Genomic DNA, 19,671 nt, shown 5'->3' with positions numbered 1-19,671 from the left:
ACAAAAGATAAGGTTTTAAAAGGTAAAGGTGTAGTTGATGCCTAATGGTCTAGAAAGGTGAGGCATAAGTCTCAAAATTAAAATAAAAAAATAAAAAATAAAAAATTTATATAAAAAATTTATAAGTCTATAAATGATGATAGGTACAAATATCCATCTATAAATTAGAAGATTTATAATCAATAAATTTTAACATTCAAGTATTAAATAAAATAATAATTAATCATCTAACAATTTAACATTTTATGCTTCAAAATGCAATCTTATGAAATTATTACAGTTGGGAAAAAAAGAAACAATTTAGTTGATTTGATCTATGCAAAAAAGAAATTCAATAAACAGATAAACAAATCCATTAAGAAAATAAATAAAAAATAACAAACTTAGGATGTTAAATCAGAATATTAAAGAGAAAAAATCCACTTGATTTATCCAAGATAATTTGATTGGCCCTTTTTCTTTGCAATGAACTCTCATTGGCTAAAATATTAAGAGAAACTAATAGAATTTAATTTGCCCTTTGGTATTTCATTTTTACTCATTTTATTTGGCCCATAATTATTGAAGTGCTTTTTCTATATATTTTGAACTATAAAAATTGCATCAAAATATGTATTTTTTACATGAAATCAATAAATAATATTGATACCTGAGGCTTACACCTTTTTATGCCTAATGTTACGCTTCACACCTTGAGGCTTGAATAAAATATGTATGTTTTGCATGAAATCAATAAAGAATATTGATACTTGAGGCTTACACCTTTTTATGCCTTATGTTACGCCTCACGCCTTGAGGCTTGAGCCTTTATGCCTCATTCTAACAAAGGCTCAAACCTCAAGCCTCAAACTAAAGTTGTGAGGTGGCTTCCAAAATGATGAAAAGAAAAAAAAAAGGCTTTGTAGGAGAAAATACACGACTGATTCAATGAAAAATATTGACAAGTTATATTCCAAACCATACAAATATACAACTAACTTTAATGATCAAGGGGTAATTTTAGTCCAAGCCATGTCTCAAGGGAGAAAGCATTAGATTTTGATTCAACAGATTAAATGTTAGTTAGCCATTCTTGAAGAAGCGAAGCCCTCCCATATCACTTGAATACGTGTTTGAATCTGTTTATGCATTAAGGCTCATAGAAGGGCTAAACCACCACCACCACCACTAACCCCCCCCCCCCCCCCAACAAAAAGAAGAAACGAAAGAGAGAGAGAGAGGGGGGGGGGGGAATAGTTCAGAGTGATATCCTAGTTTCCTAGATGACATGCTTAAGTATTAAGGATCGTATTACTGGTACATATGCACAAGATGGATTTTCAAAAGTCAGAAGCAAAGCAATGCACAAAGAATTTCAATGTGCAGCTGCCAGGAGAGCCTAATTCAAGAATTTTCCCCTTACGTTATTGCTCACTTTCCCAGTCAATGCTTGTTGGCTTAATATCACCAGAAAGCTGCTTTCCAGCTGCATCACAGAGCAAATTTGGATCATGTTGTAATGCACGAAGAAATGAATCCCTGTACTTTCCTAATTGCTAACACCCAATTAAATTATTCTCATGAATATTATGTCACAATGATCATGCATGTTAGCCATTTACCTCTGAAATGATCAATCAGAGGCCTTTAATTTTCGAGGCCTCTTCGAAGATTGAGGGGGCGATGGAGGTACATCTGAAAATCTTCCAGGAACCTTGAAATCCAAAGTTAAACAGAATTTAGAACACACTACAACTGACAAAAAACCATTACATAGAAGAGCCATGAAGAGAGATAAAATTAGCAAAATAGCTACATACCTTGCGTTTGTGTTCCCGCTTACCAACTCTTTCTCCTGAAACCGAAAAGAGAAAAGGAAACATATTAGTACCATACAAATAACAAGAGAACCAGATACAAATATTCACCATGAACATTACCTCCAAAATTAATAGAACTGGGAATGAATGATCGATCCTGATCCCCACCACGATGCAAACGCTGTTAATAGTTTAGAAACCAAACCTCAAATTTGTAATATGGTGATACGAAGCCATATTTCAATTGCAAGTGAATGAATGCATACCATTGTTAACCACGATTTTTTTTTTTTTTTTGAAACTGCAAGGAATAAGTGATTTCGACTTACCTTAGGAGTGCTTGCTGCTTCGGCATATGAACTGTCACGATGAGATGAAGATTCTGCCTCCTTATATTGCAGCTGATTATCAAACATAAGGAAATCAAATAATAAGTAGGAAAAACCTACAAACAAATGGAGCAAACATATGCATGGGAATATCTCCATAAGTTGTCACGGTTTAGTTTCCAATTTCTTTCATGTTGCAAAAGCACCCTGTAGTTTTACATTTCTCTCCTGGCAAGAAACAAGGCCATGCAAATTAAATGGATTGATTCCTTGAACTACTTTGTGACATTTAAATTTGCATCCTTTTTCTTTTCTTGCTTCCTGAGAGAGAAAAAACTTGCCAGAAAAACTTTAAAAATTATGACTAAAAACTCTATGGTTCTTCTGATCATGTAAAGTAAGCAAATATCTGAAACTAGGGATGACCAGGGGGTTGCTGGATTTTTACAGGGTGGCAACAGCATTTAGGCTGCCCAGGACTGATAATACATGTCCAGGCTCAATGTGGGCCAGGCCAGGCATCCAAGCTTGCCCTATAAATTAATAAAATTATTTAAAAAAAAAGTTATGACTGAAATCTCTATAGTTCTGATCATGTAAAGTAAGCAAATATCTGAAACTAGGGATGATCAAGGGCTTGCCAGATTTTTACAGGGTGGTAACAGCATTTAGGGCTGCCCAGGACTAATAATACATGTCCAGGCCCAATGTGGGCTAGGCCAGGAATCTAGGCTTGCCCTATAAATTAATAAAATTATTTTTTAAAAAAATAAAAATTTAACTTCTGGAATGGACCAGGCCAGATTAAAACTATGTTTGGTTCCATGGGTGTTTAATTGAAAAAATGCCACCACATCAGTGTCACATAGGCGCTGCCGTTTATTATGCATGAAACCACTGTTTGGTTTCAACGTTTATCAAATAAACACCGAAAAACAGAAATGCTTGGATTTGTGTGCATGAGGCGCCCCAGCATTTGTTGAAACGAAATGGCTTATGTGGCATACTTTATGGGGTGTTAAGCTGAGGTGAAAAGTAATTTTATGGAGTGTTACCTGAAACACTCATGAAACGCCCAACCAAACAACAAAAGCATAAATGTTTAAAGTAGTGTTTTCAAATAAATGTTTAAATCAATAAACACCCCATCTATAAACGCCCACGGAACCAAACATATACAAAGTGTGCCGGGCAGAAATGTCAACCCTATCACTGTGTTTCCTGTACATGTTTTCAATCATTCTTATTTCATTGAAAAAAGGTATGTGCCTCTGTTTTGTATAATAAAGTGCAATACAACTTCAGTTGCACAAACAGATCATCTAAATTCTAATGCACCTCCTGCAGAAAATCAACAGCAAATGTGTGCGACTTAACTCAAGAATTCTTTTACCAAAAAAAATCAAGAGAATTTTTATTAGTAGAAAGTTTGAACATATTTTCTTTATGTACAGAACTGGTAGAATTTAAGGAATTTTATCAAGTAAGCATATAGTGGAACAAGAGAAAATTTCAGAATCACAAAAGAGCAAACCTAATGCCATCAGCATCCTCAATTCCATTGAAGTGCATCGCATATGAGTACATAAAAGATACAAAACGGCAGTTAATGGGGGTGCAACTTGGGTCGGATTGGGCTGGAATTTGTTAAATTTTCAATGGATCCAAACCCTAACCCGAGCCTGATGTAGTTGAAGTTGAAGTTCTTCAAACCAGACAACCCAACTTGCAGCCCTAGCAGTTAAGTGTTTCCAAGAGCATAGAGGAAATCCCATGGCATTAAGCAGGACACATGCAACACTGCTAAGTTGCCATAGGACAATGCAATAGTGAAGCCATATTGGTTAAGTCTCTACATGTCATGAGAAAATTTTGCATAATCAATGTAGTAGGGGCACACCATATTGGCTCCAGAGAAAATAAATGCACTTCAGGTAACTTGAGAGATAAGATGTCATAAAAAAATATATATAAAAAATAAAAACATAATAATAACAGACACAAAATACAATGATAAGGATAAATTACACGTAGTAATACGGTAATACCTGTTTCTGGAGATTGAGTAGTGTAAGTATTTCTTTCCGCAATTCAAGATGCTCTGCACAAACAGCTTTGGTTGGAACTTTTGGTTTTATATTAACCTGAGAAAAGAAGGCATATTATCACAGGCATATGAAAATATAGGTTGTTTACAGTTTACACAAGTTGCAGAAATAAACAATTAATTTGCACCATGAGATGCATCTCATCATAAACAGGTTTCCCTGAAACAAGAAATTGACTCATATTATCGCAGGCATACGAAAATATAGGTTGTTTACACAAGTTGCAGAAATAAACAATTAATTTGCACCATGAGATGCATCTCATCATAAACAAGCTTCCCTGAAACAAGAAATTGACTTTGAACTTCTGTTAGACATAGCCTATGGGTAGTTGGGTATTATGAACACAAATAGACAGAAAATAATGCTCTTCTAATTTCTAATCAGAAAAAAATGCTCTTCTAATTTCTGGACTCAATAAAACTAAAAGAACCAAAATATAAAATAACATAGATATCCATGTAATTAAAGTAATGCCAAGGGCATTGTCAACCTAGAAATTTGTTCAACGGTAAGACCAGTAAAAACCCAATCCTGTGGCATAGTAGCATCAATATAGCTACAAATAACAACACGCGCAGCGTGCATGCGCAGACACATGAAATAGATGGAAAGCAAGTTCAATGATTAAAGAAACAAACCCCAAGATCCTGCAGAAACTGATCAACTCTCTTGATAGTTCGGAGTCCAGCAGATGAGCTCGCTGCTTGCACCATTTGCTCAAGAACAGTCGTTCTCAAATATACTCGAAGCTGAAATTTTTCACGTTAGTCAGATCCCGCAGAAGATTGGCCCACATAATTAACAACACCAAAGAAAGATTAAGAAATTAATTTCTCAATGAGCAAGATCAATGTTTTGAAAACCAAGTTGGGCATCACACGGAAAAGTACCCCTATTCCTGGTTTCCCAGGTTCAACCTGTCTAAATTCTGGTTTTCAATGATCTGGAAAGGAGTCCTACCATCCAGTTCAGTCCAATTTTCAAGACTTTGGTGAAAAAGATAATGCAGAACCAAAGTCTCAGGCTCACCATGCGAAGTGAAGCTGGAGTAGAGGAAGCATCTGCTGTTGCTGTTGTTGCAACAACTCCAGACTGCTGCTGATTGTTGGAAGATGGTGATACAGATTCAGCAGCAGTAGTAACCCTCTCAGTACTTTCAGGTGCAACACCTGAGGCTGCACGCAACTCAGCTTCTTCAGCACCCTGCAGGAACAAGAAGGGACCAGTTTAAGCCATGTCTATTAGATGATAATCCCTAAAATAAGTCTCTTGATATAAACCAGACATTCAAAATAAGTCCATATACAAAGGCCAATCTTTGCAAATTATCTCCTCTTGCACTGAAAATGCAAGCTTCACCAGGTAATGAAAAGACAAAAGCAGTAAATAGTAACAGCAAGTTCAACACTGTTACCTTTGCAAGCATGCGTGACTCAGTTATGCGCTTTGCTTCAGCAAGAACCTAAGAGGAAAAAATTGCAAAATAGTAAACAAGACAAACTAGAAAATCACAAAAATCTAATGCATTTGCAAACCAAACAAGGAACTTGGCATGTTAACAAATATGGCCTTCATCATTCAAAGATGCAACAGAGAAGTACTTCAGCATCTTTTCGTTCTTGTTGCTTTGTTTGGGAGAGAACCATTGACAATGCCCTCTTGCGCTCAACCTCTTGTGAAACATTATATGGTTCCTAGTCAAAAGACAAAAGGCAAAGCATGAAATGACAAGCAATAGATTTACCCAAAAATGACAAACAATAATGTGAAATAAAAGAATTCATACTTAGTCAATCAGTGTAATGATAAAATCTCAGGCCGATAAGCATGAGAATATGGATAGGAGTCTAAGAGCGGCCACTTTGTGCAAAAAAACAGCTGAAGGTTAGGCTGTATCCAGCCTTCCCCTCCCAAGCCCCATATATCTGGAGCCAACATTGGGTAATGGGCTTTCTTTTAAGTGTAATCAAATAAAAGGACATGTGACTGAAGACAGATATACAAAAATTCTCCTACCTTAACAAGAGGATGCCCAGCAACATCAGCAGGAGATGGAGCTCTAGCAACAATAATAGCTCGAGATACTGTTGGGTAAAATGATAATTAGAAACAGATTAGCACAATCACAAACCTCTACGGGTTTTGTACAACAATCACAAAAGCAACCAATAGAAATTTAAAAGATCATTTTGGATAAAATTTCCCATATATCACCTATAAAGCAGATGGGTTTCCAATTAAATGTTATAATTAAAAAAAAAAACATAGTAATCATGCAAAGAAACAGACTGATACCACTATAATAACGATTCTTCAGCTCCTCCACGGTTCTAGATGATGGGAACCTGTCAGCTATTACAATGAAACGGAGATCAAACCTTTCACACAAGTCAAATAATTGATCCGTTTCTTCTTTGGTCCACATCTGAATAAAGACAAAAAAAAATGAAACAAATCAATCCGAGATACTCTACCATGGAGATTTTCAACATTCATACAGAATTTAATGCTTATAAGTGATGTAAAAGCCTATAACAAATTACTAATTTACATTGATACTCTACCTCCACAACTTTAAAGTTTAAATTACTCGTATGTTAAACAGACTTCTATGTAAGAAGCACCAGGAAATGCCCCAAAATACCATATAGTTAGATAACATTTTTTTGATGAATATATAGTTAGATAACATTGTTGCAAGAATAAACTTCCCAGAACTGAAAAAATTAATTAGAAATGCAAGAACAATCAAAAGTTTAGTTTTGCAAAATCCAATGGCCTTAAACATGCCTAAAGCCAGGGAACTACTGTCATTAGAGGTCAAAACCAACTGACACAATGCTTAATTGGCAAGTCATGATGAAATCTTCATGTTTGCTTACAATTTCAAGAACAGTCTTATTCAATCAGTGGCTTTGATATCACCACTAAAGTCTAAACTAACAGAAAAACCAGATTATGATCGATCCAGATGGATCAAAATGGCAAAGTGGAATTTATGGTTGAAATAAGACTACTCCCATAATTTTGCAAGAGTTTGAAGAACATAATTTATCATAAAGATTTCTGCAGCTTTGGAGATCAAAGACTAGAATAAAAATGGAAACAGACAGTGAACAATTGGAAGATACTTTAAGGCAACATTAATGGTAGAATAATCGGTGATGAGTAATAATTAATCACAAATAGCAAATCTTTTCAGGACAAGATGTTACCTCTCTATGTTTCTACTCCGGCAAAATAGCCAAGGTTTTTTTTTCTTTTTTGGTACTGTACTGATTAACTATAAAGATCAAAAGTACATCAGCCCATGTACAATGAGGACATGTACAACGAGAATAAACAGAACCAAAAGGTCAACCAGAAAAAGGCCCAGCTTGCAAAAAAGAGATGAGCTGGACACCCTGAAATATGTTTTTACACCCAGCCAAGAACAGAGTAATCCTATAAGTAAACCTAAGGCAGAATGTTTTTTTGTCAAAAATACGACTATTCCTTCTACAATGTCCAAATGATAGCAGCCAGGAAGGTATTCCAAAGAAGTTTGCCCCTTCTGTTCAAACCTTTGATAAACCAACCCTGCACCAACTGAAGTAGTGATTCCGGCAAGCAGTTTTTTTATCGGAAATGGTAAGTTTCATTAAAATAACAGTTAAATACAATAGTGTCAACCACTCAGAGCCTGAAAGTTGACCCCATACAAATCTCAAATCTTATAATACAGCCCAAAACAAGCTTTCCCTGAGAGTCCCCTGCTTTGCCAAATTGTCAGCCAGAGCATTGGCTGATCTCCTTACCCATTTGAAAATTACACCCACTTCCCTTGCTAGGCAAAGTATTTCCCTCATCAGTTGTCTAAGGGTCCATGCACACAAGCTTTTTGTCTGCAGCAATCCTATTAGAAGTTTAGAGTCTCCCTCTACCTCACGGTTTTGATATCCCCATTGCTTAGCCAATCTCATGCCTTGAAGTAGAGACAGAACTTCAGCTGTTAAGGAGTCTCCCAAGCCTACTGGACCAGAATTAAGTACTAGCATCCTGCCCTCCCCATCTCTGAAAACTTCTCCAACTCCAGAGGGCCCCGGGTTTCCCAATGAGCTTCCGTCGAAATTCAATTTTACTCTTTGTTGTGGTGTATGTATCCAGAGGGGCTGAACCACACTTTGTGCAGCTGAAGAGTTAGCCACTATTGACCATCCCCTTGGTATACTAAAATTTTTAAACAGTTCAGTTGCTTTCAGCCAATGTATGACCCTAACAGCTATGGAGTTAATAACTTGCTACTTAGTTCTTTCCACTCCTTGGAATATCCTGTTATTCCTCTCTTCCCATAAGGACCAAAGGATAGCAGCTCTTGTTGCCCTCCACATTATTCTGCCCCCTTTTTCTTTGGTAATGTGAAATAATTCGAATCAAAAAGATTTGCCACATCCGTAGGAAGAGTCCACCTGCAACCAAACAGAGAAGAGCAATTCCACACAAAAGGAGCAAGAGGACAGGATAGTAAAAGATGTGGTTCCGGCAAGAAGTACTGAACCCCAAAACAGAAAAAGACCATGTTCCAAAGCTGCTGAGAGAAGCTACAATGCATGAAAGGATGGTTTGAGGATTTGGGGGCTTCATTGCAGGAGCAAAGAGAATTAGGAAGAGGCATTCCTCTTCTAAGAAACTGGTCTGTGGTTAAGCATCTATTGAGGGCTGCAGTCCAGATCAAGAAAGCTATATTAGAAGGGATGTGAGGGCATCAGATCCTAGACCAGGGGAAAGCAATATATCCTGCCTGCAGGAGAGAGAGAAGAGATTAAACAATATTAATAGGAACCCTCTTTTGCATAATTCCTCCAGTGGTGGTCTAGTTTCACAATACTGGCCCCAAGACCATATAAGGATGAAGGTTGTATCAGGTAGGATAGCCAGCATAAGACTTTAGCCCTAATGAAAAGTAGTAGTTATCTTTAAGATGTAAATGATGATATGAAACAAACAGAAGTGACACAGAGGTGTGAGTGTCTTTTGAGGAACATTGGGATAGAGGGAGTGTTGGCCTAGAGAGGTCAATCAAGATTCATGGACCAGAGGTTTGCATGGAGGATTCTAGCCTTCAGAGGGAAGCTGATGTAATATGTTAAGCTTGTACCCGCAGGGGTATTCTTGTCTTTTTCGTTTTTTTATATTATATGTATGGTCGCCCTAATATATAAATAGAATGGCTGGCATCACCAGCACACTTTTTGCTTCTCTCATATCTTTTCTATCTTCTCTTCCTCTTCTTGAAAAACATGGCATCAGAGCAGGATGTTGCTCTCTAAGTCTGCTCCTCTCTAATTGTGACTCTTCCTTTTTTTTCTGGACTGAAAATGGAGAACACAGACTCGACCTAGCACCTAGGTCTGAGAACACTTCGGTCCTTCTCCCTATGCTCAGAACTTGACTGTTTTTCAAGAAAATAACTTCAGAATTAAGTGGATAGTTGACCGAAGCTCTCCATTGGGATTGGTAACTTTTTTTTCTGTGTTGTTGGTATTTCTGGGTTGCAAACCTTCAAAATCTGCTCGGACTGATCAAAATCTAAAGAACTAGGTTGTTTATAGCCTTGGTTCTTGGCAGAAAGTCCAAGGACAGGCTGTGTTTACAGTGGCCGAATGGTGTAAGGGTGTGTTTGACCCTTTTGTGTGGATCTGTAGATCCAAATCTGTAAGGTTTTGAAACCTTTGTTGGTCATGAGTGACCTGAATCGACTGGTAGAGTACTGCAGTGATAGTAGTTGATGGTTTTGGACTTATATTGTCCTTTGAAAAGGTCCGATAAACCTGTACATGTGTGTGAATGTGTTTGCTACTTGTGTGAAAGTCTCTAAGGAGTGAGGGTGGTTGTCACCCATGTGTGTGGACTGAAAGACAGTAGGTTATTGTTCACCCAGAAAAAGAAAATCCTTTTTATGGCTACAGAAGATTCAGCAACATCTGGAACCACATCCAATCAGGGTGAACTGAATGGTGGTCCAGACACTTTAAATTTCCCTATGACTATCACTCCTTTGGATGGTAGGAACTATTTGGCTTGGTCCAAAGAGATGCGGCTGTACATTACAGCTAGGGGAAAGGCAGGATATATCAATGGGAAGGTGAAGGAACCAAAATCAGGGACTGCCGAATATGACAAATGGGACCAAGAAAACCGTATGATTATGTCGTGGCTTCTGACATCCATGATACCTTCGGTCATTCAGTTAAGCAGAATTTCATGTGGGCTGAAACAGCAAAAGAAATATGGGTACAAGCTTAACATATTACATCAAAAACAAAAGAGGAAAAGTTCACATAAGCATTGGAACAGCAAATAAATGAAGTCATGCTAACAGATCTAGCATGCAGAAAAGATATCAAATATTAAAAGACTTTGTTGAAAAAACCTGGTATGAAAGAGGTTGGGCCAAGGGGGTCAGTTTTCAGAAAATTTTGTGGTACAGAAACTTTTCCTCTTAATGATAATCTTTTTGTAAACACAAGGGGATAGCTTTTTGCTTATGAAAATCATTTTGTAAATACAAGGGGTTTGGTGGTAACCATGGTTTAGGAATTCCTTTTGTATGTATGTTTTGTATATTCCCTATATACAGCCTCTAGTAAAATGGATGTGCCAAGAAAATAAGTTAAGAATCCAACTTTTAGAAGGACAAAAAATGCTTTGGAATCTGACTTGGTTTTTGGTTTGGCTGGTCTGTTCTAAAATGGATCTTTTCAGTTGAGTTATTCTTCAACTCTTTTAAGTTTTAAGTAGCCCATCAAGATATATCTTTTCCAGCTAGTTTCATTTGGGGAAAATATTTTTCCAAAGATTTCTTTTCAATTGAAATGCTTTCATTTTTCTTTTCTCATCAAGAGCAATATCGGCCCATATCGACCAATACATATTGTATCAGCAGGTCATCAATACTCTAAATAAGGGCCTTTTGGAGTTTGGACCAATTTTCAGGGGTAGGCAAGCCTAAGACCGACCCCCCTGACTAATTTTCGAGGAAAAAAACTAACAAAATAAAGAAGGTTCTGTGTGGTCGAAACACCCAATATTTACCATCCAGTGTATTGATATTTTGAAACTTGTGTCTAACAAAAAATAGTATTCTTTTACTCAATTAATAAAATTTTGACTGGTAACAATAAAAAAAATGTCTAACAGAATACCCCTATTCCGAAAAAATTGGTATGAAGGAACCAACACACACATACATACCAAAGTTCTTGTATATGACAGATGATGGAAGATTATGATGAAATGGTTTATCTAGTTTAATTACTGAGGTGGAGAAAGCGAAGAATGTAAATCACCTTCTACACAGTACATTATTCATTTGAACTCGTGGAAGTACTCAGACTGCAATCAGTAACCTTGGTTTCTTTGTTTATTTTCGTTAGGAGTTGGAACTTGGAAGGCTCTTGCTTATAGTTCTAAAACTACAAAGGTGCAACACCAGATCAAGATTTTAATGTGGCCAAAGGGAAGTCCAAAGGGATGGGTAAGAAGCTCCGTTACTTTCAACGAACACTACTTTTAAATTTTCATAGAGTAGCTACTTTCAAGGTTAGCTGCTTTCTAGGCTTATTAAGGGAACAATGGTGTTTTAATCACATTATAGTTAGTTATTATGAGGGACCGAACATTTGAACTACATTTTCTTAGCTTAGTATTCAAACTGATCTAAAAAAATGCTTGGAATTGTAAGGGTGTAAAAAGGAAAGTCATTGACTACATTAAAGGTGTGAATGCTTAGTGATAAAAGAAAGTACACTCTCCATCCATGAACACCCCTGGAGGGAAGGCTTATAAGGCATAACTTGGTTGTATGAAATTTCAGTTTGTTAGTAGCTTTGAGATCTCTTCTTATCCCTTCTTTTTTCTAGTCTTGGTCTTGACACAACAACAGGTTAAGGTTGAGTTGTATCTTGCTACTTGCATTATCTCATGATCTCCTCACATTAGTGTTTCTCATTACGTATCTGTTGACTGGAGATCTCCTGCTGCATCATATATGGTGGGGATTAATCCATCCATTGTATTTTGAAGCCCAAGGGAGGAACGAAAATGGAGTTTTAAACGACAGGTAGTCAGATAACATCCACTGGAGGTGATAAAGAGTGGTCACTAATGAACCACCAGCTCTACACAAAGCATGTCCCATGGACTGCACTCATTCTTGAGAAATAATGATCTAGTTGTATACCATAAAAAACCATTTGTTGTCTTGTTTCTTCCCACATGATGAATAACCAGAACCAACTTTCTGTTTGACTGATTCCCATGTTCTTCGAGACTTGTATCCTCACCATTGTAAACCTCCCCTTCTTTCGGCAACTCTTCGATCATCGATCCCCATTACCCTATCGTTTGATAACTTACCCCTTTGTTCTCTGATGCCTTCAATAACCTTGGGCCCACCCCTTTTATTATAATCAGACTTCGCCCCCTTTTCTATTTTTCCTTTTTTTACCCTTCCAATCCAAATGGTTCCCTCCTCTTCTAATTACCAAACTACCCTTGTTTCCTTTGTCTTCCTTCCCTTGCTGCCCTGACTTCTGCACCTGTTCAGCTTCCCCCTTTCCTTCCTCTCTTTCTCTACCATCTTCCTCCTCTCCAGTTCTCCTTTCACCACGTTTACTTCTTTCTTCCCTTTGCTCCATCCCTCAGCAATCGCTCGATTGAAGCATGGACCGTGCCCAGCCACAGCACAATCTTCAATTGGTACACCTCTCCAGCATAGAAAAGATCAAACAACATTGGTATCATCTACACAAGAATCCTGGTGAACTGAATCTGCTCCCACAATCGGTTTCTGAAGTCGAACCATTTGAACTTTCCACATGCATCTCCAATTGCTCTAAAGGTCTCTGTACTCCATGCATGCAACAGGATTCCATAAACATCAATCCACACAAAATCCTTCTCCTCCATCAGTTGCCCAAATGCTGGATGCCACTTATCTAACCGTAGCTCTGGAATACTATTGAGACTAGCTTTTTCTCTTTCCAATACCTTCTCCATGTCAATCCTCCTCCTGAAACCAAACAGAAACAAGCATGCTCCCAGTCTCTGAACCCCCACAGAACCCCTTCCGTGCCATTCCATTGACGCCCAACTCTCCATATCTGTGATGTCTGGATCAGAACCAATGAACCACCCAACCAAGCAAGAAGCAACGGTGCAAAAACTCCAATCTTCCATTCAGTTTTCCCACATTTCTTACTGACACTCCTCACATCGCCATCTTTCATTCAGTTTCATTTCTTTAAGTTGAATAATCAACATACGAAAAATGACAGTTTCTTAAAACATATGATGTCCAAATATGGATATGGAAAACAGGGATACAACTCTCTGTTTCCTAAAATTCTAGAGATAGATACGGGTATGGGCATCCCATATAATATCCCTATATCATGTGTTATCTAGTTTTTTTAAGCTAAATGTCATTTCTAAAATTCATGTCTTGCCAAATTTAATTTAAGTTTCTAACATGTGCTGATGCGCAGATATTTTTATAGTATAATTTGTTAAAACCTACCACTTGCCATATTTTAAAAGTGCTAATGTTATAGAGTACACTTAGAAGTATCCATGCAGTATCCTATAATTGTATCTAATAAGTCAGATATGATACCGGCAATGCTAGGCATGTACAAGGCTTAAAAGAAAAACCAAAGGGAAGAGTATCTAAAGGTGAGGGGGGAGAGAGAGAGAGAGAGAGTTCTCCAAGAAACTTGGTTTTCACATACTCGAGTAATCAAATTGCTACTAAGCTATTAGTATTAATACAAGCAACAGAAATGGTTATTAACGTTTTTTTTCTAATCAGTAGTTTAAGAATTCATAAACAAAATGTCTTATTTCTGTTCTGTCTTGCTTGTTCTAGTTATAAATATTGTCAAAAGTATTAAATCAAACATAAAATATGAAACACAGTAAAAGGAATTTTCCTTTTTATAATGAATGATCTCCTCAGAAACTGGGAAGTGGCGGCTCACTAGAACAACCAGAGAATCCATATTATGGTCATCTCCTCCACCCAATAAAAGTTGAATTTTGATTGATGCAGCTTGGGAAATCCAGGTGAATAAGGTGTTGGGAGGAGGTGGAGCTTTTAGAGACCACAGAAGTGACATTTTGCTAGATTATTCTGGTCCAATAAGAATTGGAAATTCTATAAAAGCAGAATTCCAAGCATTGCTGCAAGGCCTCATACTTGCTAGAGGATTGTAAAACGATTAAAGTTGACTTAAAGGAGAAGTAGAAGGTCCATGAAAGACATTTGATATAGGAAATACACTTGGGGGGAATATCTGCTAATTTTGAGCATGTTTGGTTCTGTGGGTGTTTATTGGAAAGACGCCACCACATCAGCACACACTTAGGTGTTAGCGTTTATTGTGCATGAAACCACTGTTTGGTTTCAACATTTATCAAATAAACATTAAAAAACAGAAACACTTGGACTTATGTGCATGAGCCATTGGGGGAACTTCAAATTCTGGTTTCTCCCAATGGCCCAATGTTTATTGAAATGCAATGCTTACCTGGAGCATTGTAAGCTGAGGTGGAAGATAGCTTTATGGGGTGTTACTTGAAATGCCCAACCAAACAACAAAAAACAACAAAAAATAATAAACGTTTAAAGTGACATTTTTCAATAAAATGTTTATCTGAGAAACACCCCAACTATAAACGCCCACGGAATCAAACACATACTTTCTTGATGTCTCTCTAGTCCAACAAGGAGTTGGTAAGCAATCTCTGGTGTGGGGTGTGGAATGGCTGATGGATTAGCTAAATTGGGAGTGGATCGGGAACAAGCTTTCTGGGCATAATTGTAAGAAATACATGGGGGGAGATGGTTTTATCCATGCTCTCTGACCTATGATTGTAAAAGTTGTATAAATTTTAAATTTTTAATCAATGAAGTTACTGACCAAAAAAACAATCTCTGATGTGGGATGAATACCCCTAGGATAAAAGTCTCTTGTAAGTTTCATGCTCCATCTGGAGTTATGGTGGAGCAGCTAGGAGCTGGAACCTGGATCGCTATGTAATGACTTCAGAAAAACTTTGTGCAAAATGTACAAAGGGTTAAGTGGGTAACAGTGTTGGTATGAAGTAACAATGTTGCAATAAAATTCTGCACTATTGCGCCTTTTATAAAGGCAAAAAAGATTTGCACAGTATTGATATGAAGTAACCATATTTTAAATGCATTTAGTCTTAGGATTTCTTGCTGTCTGTTCCGTCGCTTTGGCAGTGCATGGGAATGCTTAGCATCTTGGTTTTCTTGTAATCTGATTTCATAAATTACTATACTTTCTTCAAGAAAGAAAGATTTCTAATTATAAATATTAAACTCCAACCAAGTATCTGAGGCAAAAAGAGTCTCAATAAAAAGTTGAAATTGTAAATTTTAACCTGTACCTACAGGATCAGTTAGATACTTCTCATACTCCTCATCAGTGTATTTGATAATATCAACAGACTGCAAGATTTCAAATCAAATAATACATTAAACTTCAGGGAAAAAGAAATGAGGAAATTATGGTTACACAAGCATGCTAACCAACAAAAATCCTGTAGTATTTTCTCTGCATACCTTGTTATACTTAGCAAAAGAATAGTCACCCGTTGGTGGAACACCATTTACAACTCTCACCTGCAAAAAAACAAATACCAAAAATTGTTGAAACAGCTTGACAGTTTAATAAGCCCACCAAAAGGATGAATAAATTTATGCTCTAATCATGTTATTGAAACAGGATAAATAATCATACCCAATGATAAAGTTGTAAATTATCTTTCCGAGCAGAAGACGTGAATGGAAGCCACTGCCAAGTAACCTACATATTTAAATGCAAACATCAGTACAACTCCAATTAAAGTTATGAATAAAAACCAAAGTAGCTTAATTTAGGGGAAGATGGAATATTACATGTTGTTCACAACCAATGTACGTGAGTTTTTTTTTTTCTTTTTGGGTATGAACTAGGTGAGTTTTTTTTCTTTTAAGGAAAGAAAAAGCATAAAACAATTCCTGAAATGAGATATTATCAGAAAAACAATGATCAGAACCCCAGCAAAGATAGTCACAGTCACAACTCAGCAGCTTTTCCATTTGGGCTGCTTTGTTCTCAATTTCAAAAACTCTATTGTTCCTCTCCTTCCAGACTCAAGCCAAAAGATTGCTGCAGGAATGCACCTCCAAATTCTCCTCCCCCTTCTAGTATGAGTGTAAGATCCTTAACCATCCAACTACCCAGACAAGGACTGGGGGCACACCCAGCTGATATTCAGCAATCTCACAAAGAAATGAAGTCAGCTGATATTTATCACCAACTAAATGATAAATAGGGTCCGAAATGAAGTCATTTGGAGGAACCTAGAAGCTAGAAGTAGCTCCAATAGTTGATATTGATAAAATGAAAGAAAGTAGACTAAGATGGTCTTGTCATGTGCATAGAAGGCCACCTACAGCACCTGTAAGAATAAGCTATAGTTGGTATTAAACCATTTAAAAGGGCAAGAGGGGCTAGGGGCAGATCAAAAAGGACACTGGTTGAAGTAGTAAGAAATGATTTAGCGCTCATAACTTAACAATGGATATGGCATTAAACAAAACAGAATGGCGAAACAGTTGGATGGCTCCTAAGCATCTGCAGGATCTGATTTCTCAGTGGCAAGGAAGAGGTCTGAGCAAGAGAGGTAAGACCTATTGGCTGATAATACTGCACGCTGTTCTTTGGGGAATTTGGGAGGAAAGAAACAATCGGCTGTTTGAAAATAGGTCCAAATCTAAAGGTGAACTGATCAACCACATCACCCATTACTGCAACTTGTGGGCCTCTAGTTCAGAGGAGTTCACAGGAGTTAGCATCAATGATCTCAGCAGAAACATATATATCTTCCTGGTTTCTTCCCCTCCTACCTCACTCTCTACCAGAGATCCTTTAGTTAGAAGGGAAGGAGTCTGGACTCTCAGCTTTGACGGAAGTGCTTATGGTAACCCCGGAGCTCCCGGCATTGGAGGAATTCTAAGAGATGAGAATGGTCACACATGCTGGGTTTATAGTGGTCCGATTGGGATAGCTGACTCCACAAAGGCAGAAGTGTTAGCAGCTCTAACAGGGATTCACCTAGTCAGCAAACTGGGTATCCAAAGCTTCTCAATTGAAGGTGACTCAGCCAATACTATAAGATGGTTGGAACAACAGGAAGCTGAACCTTGGAGACTTAGTCACTTCCTATCAGAGGCAAGGGACCTTCTGGCTCCTTTGAATGTTTCTCTAACCTGGATCCCAAGGGAACTAAACACAGTTGCAGATGGTCTAGCAAAAATTAGGAGTTATTCTAGAGACTCTGTACTGTGATTCCTGTCCTCCTGTGTAATTCTCAGGGGTCTAGCCCCTCTTTTGTATTCGTACACACTCTTGTGTACCTCTCCTTTATTCAATAAAATTGTTAACTTTCCTCGAAAAAAAAAAAAAAAAAAAACAGAATGGTGAAACAGGATTCATGTAGTAGAGCCCATATAGTTGGTATAGGGCTTGGATGATGATGATACATGCATAGCTTCCACAATATAACATGTGGAAAGGAACATTTGTTCAATGTTCACTGGTTTTATATGCATCTTAATGCACTTAGATGCGCACCACATCTTATGCACAACAAATCTGAACTCTTCTTGATACGAGTAAACATAGCCCTAAAATTAGGGTACTTGCTATAACTTGGAGCCAAGATGTTCGTTTTAATTGATAACAGATTGAAAAAAAAAAAAGCTTTATTGATATAAAAATCTGGGAAAATATAAACACCTAGTTTCCAAAAAGGAAATCGAGACTTCAAACCTTTCAAATGCAGGTAACAAATTGTTGTATATCTTTTTCTTCAATTAAATTTTTTTCTTATTTCACTATCCAAAAAATAAATGCAGGTAAAATACACAAAAAGCATCGCAGAAGTACATAGAAGAAACGCAAATTGAAGAATGTTCATTTCATAGAGACATCAATTATAATGCGGTAATTCAGCATAAACGTATAAACTTCTTTAACGAAAACCCAAGAAGCAAATTTGCAAACAATTCATCAATACAATCTCGAAAGCAAATACCTAACAGAATTTTCTAAAAGACTTCACCTTTCCTTTCTCTGACTGGGTACGTTTTTTCAAGTGAGAGACGTCGATTGCAGGCATAATAGGCGCCAACCCACCTGTAAGTGCGTAAACCTAGAATTCCATAACTAAAATATAGTTAAGAAAAAGCAAAGCAAATAAATTCCGGTGAAATCAACAACAAGAATCGACAAAACGAAAATACCTCTCGAGAAATTCCATCTGGTTTCCTCTGAGAATCCTTTTGAGGTCGAGACTTCTTCTCCTGAGGTGCAGGAAAGGAGGTTTTGGGCAAACCCAGAATGTCCTTAGCATCCATGTTGAGTAAACCAAGTTAGGGTTTTGGCTCGTCCGTCATAGAACGCATACAGAACAGAATTAGGTATTTCTGTTAGTTTCTTCTTTGATTCGCAGCGCGGGCAGATGAAATATTGGGGTTCCACCCTCGATTATCATCAAACTTTTAGTGATTTCTCAAGTATGAACGCGTTAGCGAGATCGAGCAATCAGAACTAAGCCGAGAAACATTCGATTTCGAACAACTGTTAACGTGCTTTCGAGTTTCGAGAGTTGTGAAGTGTGAACGAGGATACTGTACATCAACTGACTTTCACTACACTGCGATATGGATTTGTATCGGGTTGTTCTCGTATGCATCAGGATCCGGATCCACTTTGATTTACGGCACTCGAGAGTCGAGATCATAGTATCAAACATCAAACAAACCTTTGACCGTCGATGGAACAAATACAAGTTATTAGGCAGAACCCGACCCAGAATAGTACGGTAGGTAATATGGTTTGCGAGAGCAAGAGGAACAGTGTGGAAGATACTGGTCCAATCATGATAAGCCACCTCAGCCTAAAAGTCACCCATAGTTACCAAAAACCTACACCATAGTTTGTAATATCACTTTTTTTTTGACAAGTAGTTTGTAATATTACTCAATACCTACCTTATATCCTAAGAGCAGCGTGTCTATAAATTACACCATGGCGATTTGGTATAAATCATAATAACCCATTCATATTTAATCGTTGAGATTGAAGGAGCCAATTCAATACACTATTTTTTTACAAAACATTAGAATGGATGAATAAAGACCCGTTCCAATTCTTATTTGAACATTCGATAATCTTTATCCTTAGTATTAGTATTGTAGGATGGTGTCAATTTGAACAATAGGCTTTCATGTAGTTTAAGCTCTTTCAAAATGAAACAGTTGGAACTATCTAGTTTTATCCTCAATCCGGGCATATAACTAGAAATTGTACATTTTTC

The 19,671-nt window shown here is 37.3% G+C and overlaps 1 protein-coding gene across 3 annotated transcripts; it reads right to left on the bottom strand.

Moving 5' to 3' along the window:
* Positions 1–1,012: 1,012 nt before the first annotated feature.
* Positions 1,013–18,972, bottom strand: LOC104586109 (myb-like transcription factor family protein). Of its 3 annotated transcripts, none has more exons than XM_088898608.1 (17): positions 18,596–18,972; positions 18,415–18,488; positions 16,047–16,112; positions 15,869–15,928; positions 15,698–15,754; positions 6,535–6,664; positions 6,256–6,323; positions 5,841–5,933; positions 5,654–5,701; positions 5,269–5,442; positions 4,878–4,988; positions 4,177–4,272; positions 2,129–2,200; positions 1,920–1,980; positions 1,800–1,834; positions 1,602–1,693; positions 1,013–1,465 (listed from the first exon to the last, which is right to left on the bottom strand). In XM_088898608.1, the coding sequence occupies exons 2-16, from the start codon at positions 18,469–18,471 to the stop codon at positions 1,613–1,615; spliced, it is 1,209 nt and encodes a 402-aa protein (XP_088754734.1). In that variant the 5' UTR covers positions 18,472–18,488; positions 18,596–18,972; the 3' UTR covers positions 1,013–1,465; positions 1,602–1,612. The 3 variants fall into 3 exon arrangements, with proteins under 3 accessions (XP_088754734.1, XP_010241543.1, XP_088754733.1); XM_010243241.3 differs by having other exon boundaries at positions 18,415–18,504; positions 18,596–18,971; XM_088898607.1 differs by having other exon boundaries at positions 1,920–1,956; positions 18,415–18,504; positions 18,596–18,971.
* Positions 18,973–19,671: the final 699 nt, after the last annotated feature.

Source organism: Nelumbo nucifera, chromosome 2 (genome assembly GCF_055504915.1).
Source record: "Nelumbo nucifera cultivar China Antique chromosome 2, China Antique-T2T, whole genome shotgun sequence".
In the NCBI taxonomy this organism is placed as follows: Eukaryota; Viridiplantae; Streptophyta; class Magnoliopsida; order Proteales; family Nelumbonaceae; genus Nelumbo; species Nelumbo nucifera.
This window is presented reverse-complemented; position numbering and strand designations above follow the sequence as displayed.

Excerpts from the sequence above, each read along its gene's own strand:
- LOC104586109 (XM_010243241.3), bottom strand. The coding sequence starts at position 18,709 with ATGGATGCTAAGGACATTCTGGGTTTGCCCAAAACCTCCTTTCCTGCA. Across the intron at positions 15,755-15,868 it reads CTTTTGCTAAGTATAACAAG|TCTGTTGATATTATCAAATA; the intron begins GTATGCAGAGAA and ends GAAATCTTGCAG. Across the intron at positions 2,201-4,176 it reads TACTCAATCTCCAGAAACAG|CTGCAATATAAGGAGGCAGA; the intron begins GTATTACCGTAT and ends TTTGATAATCAG.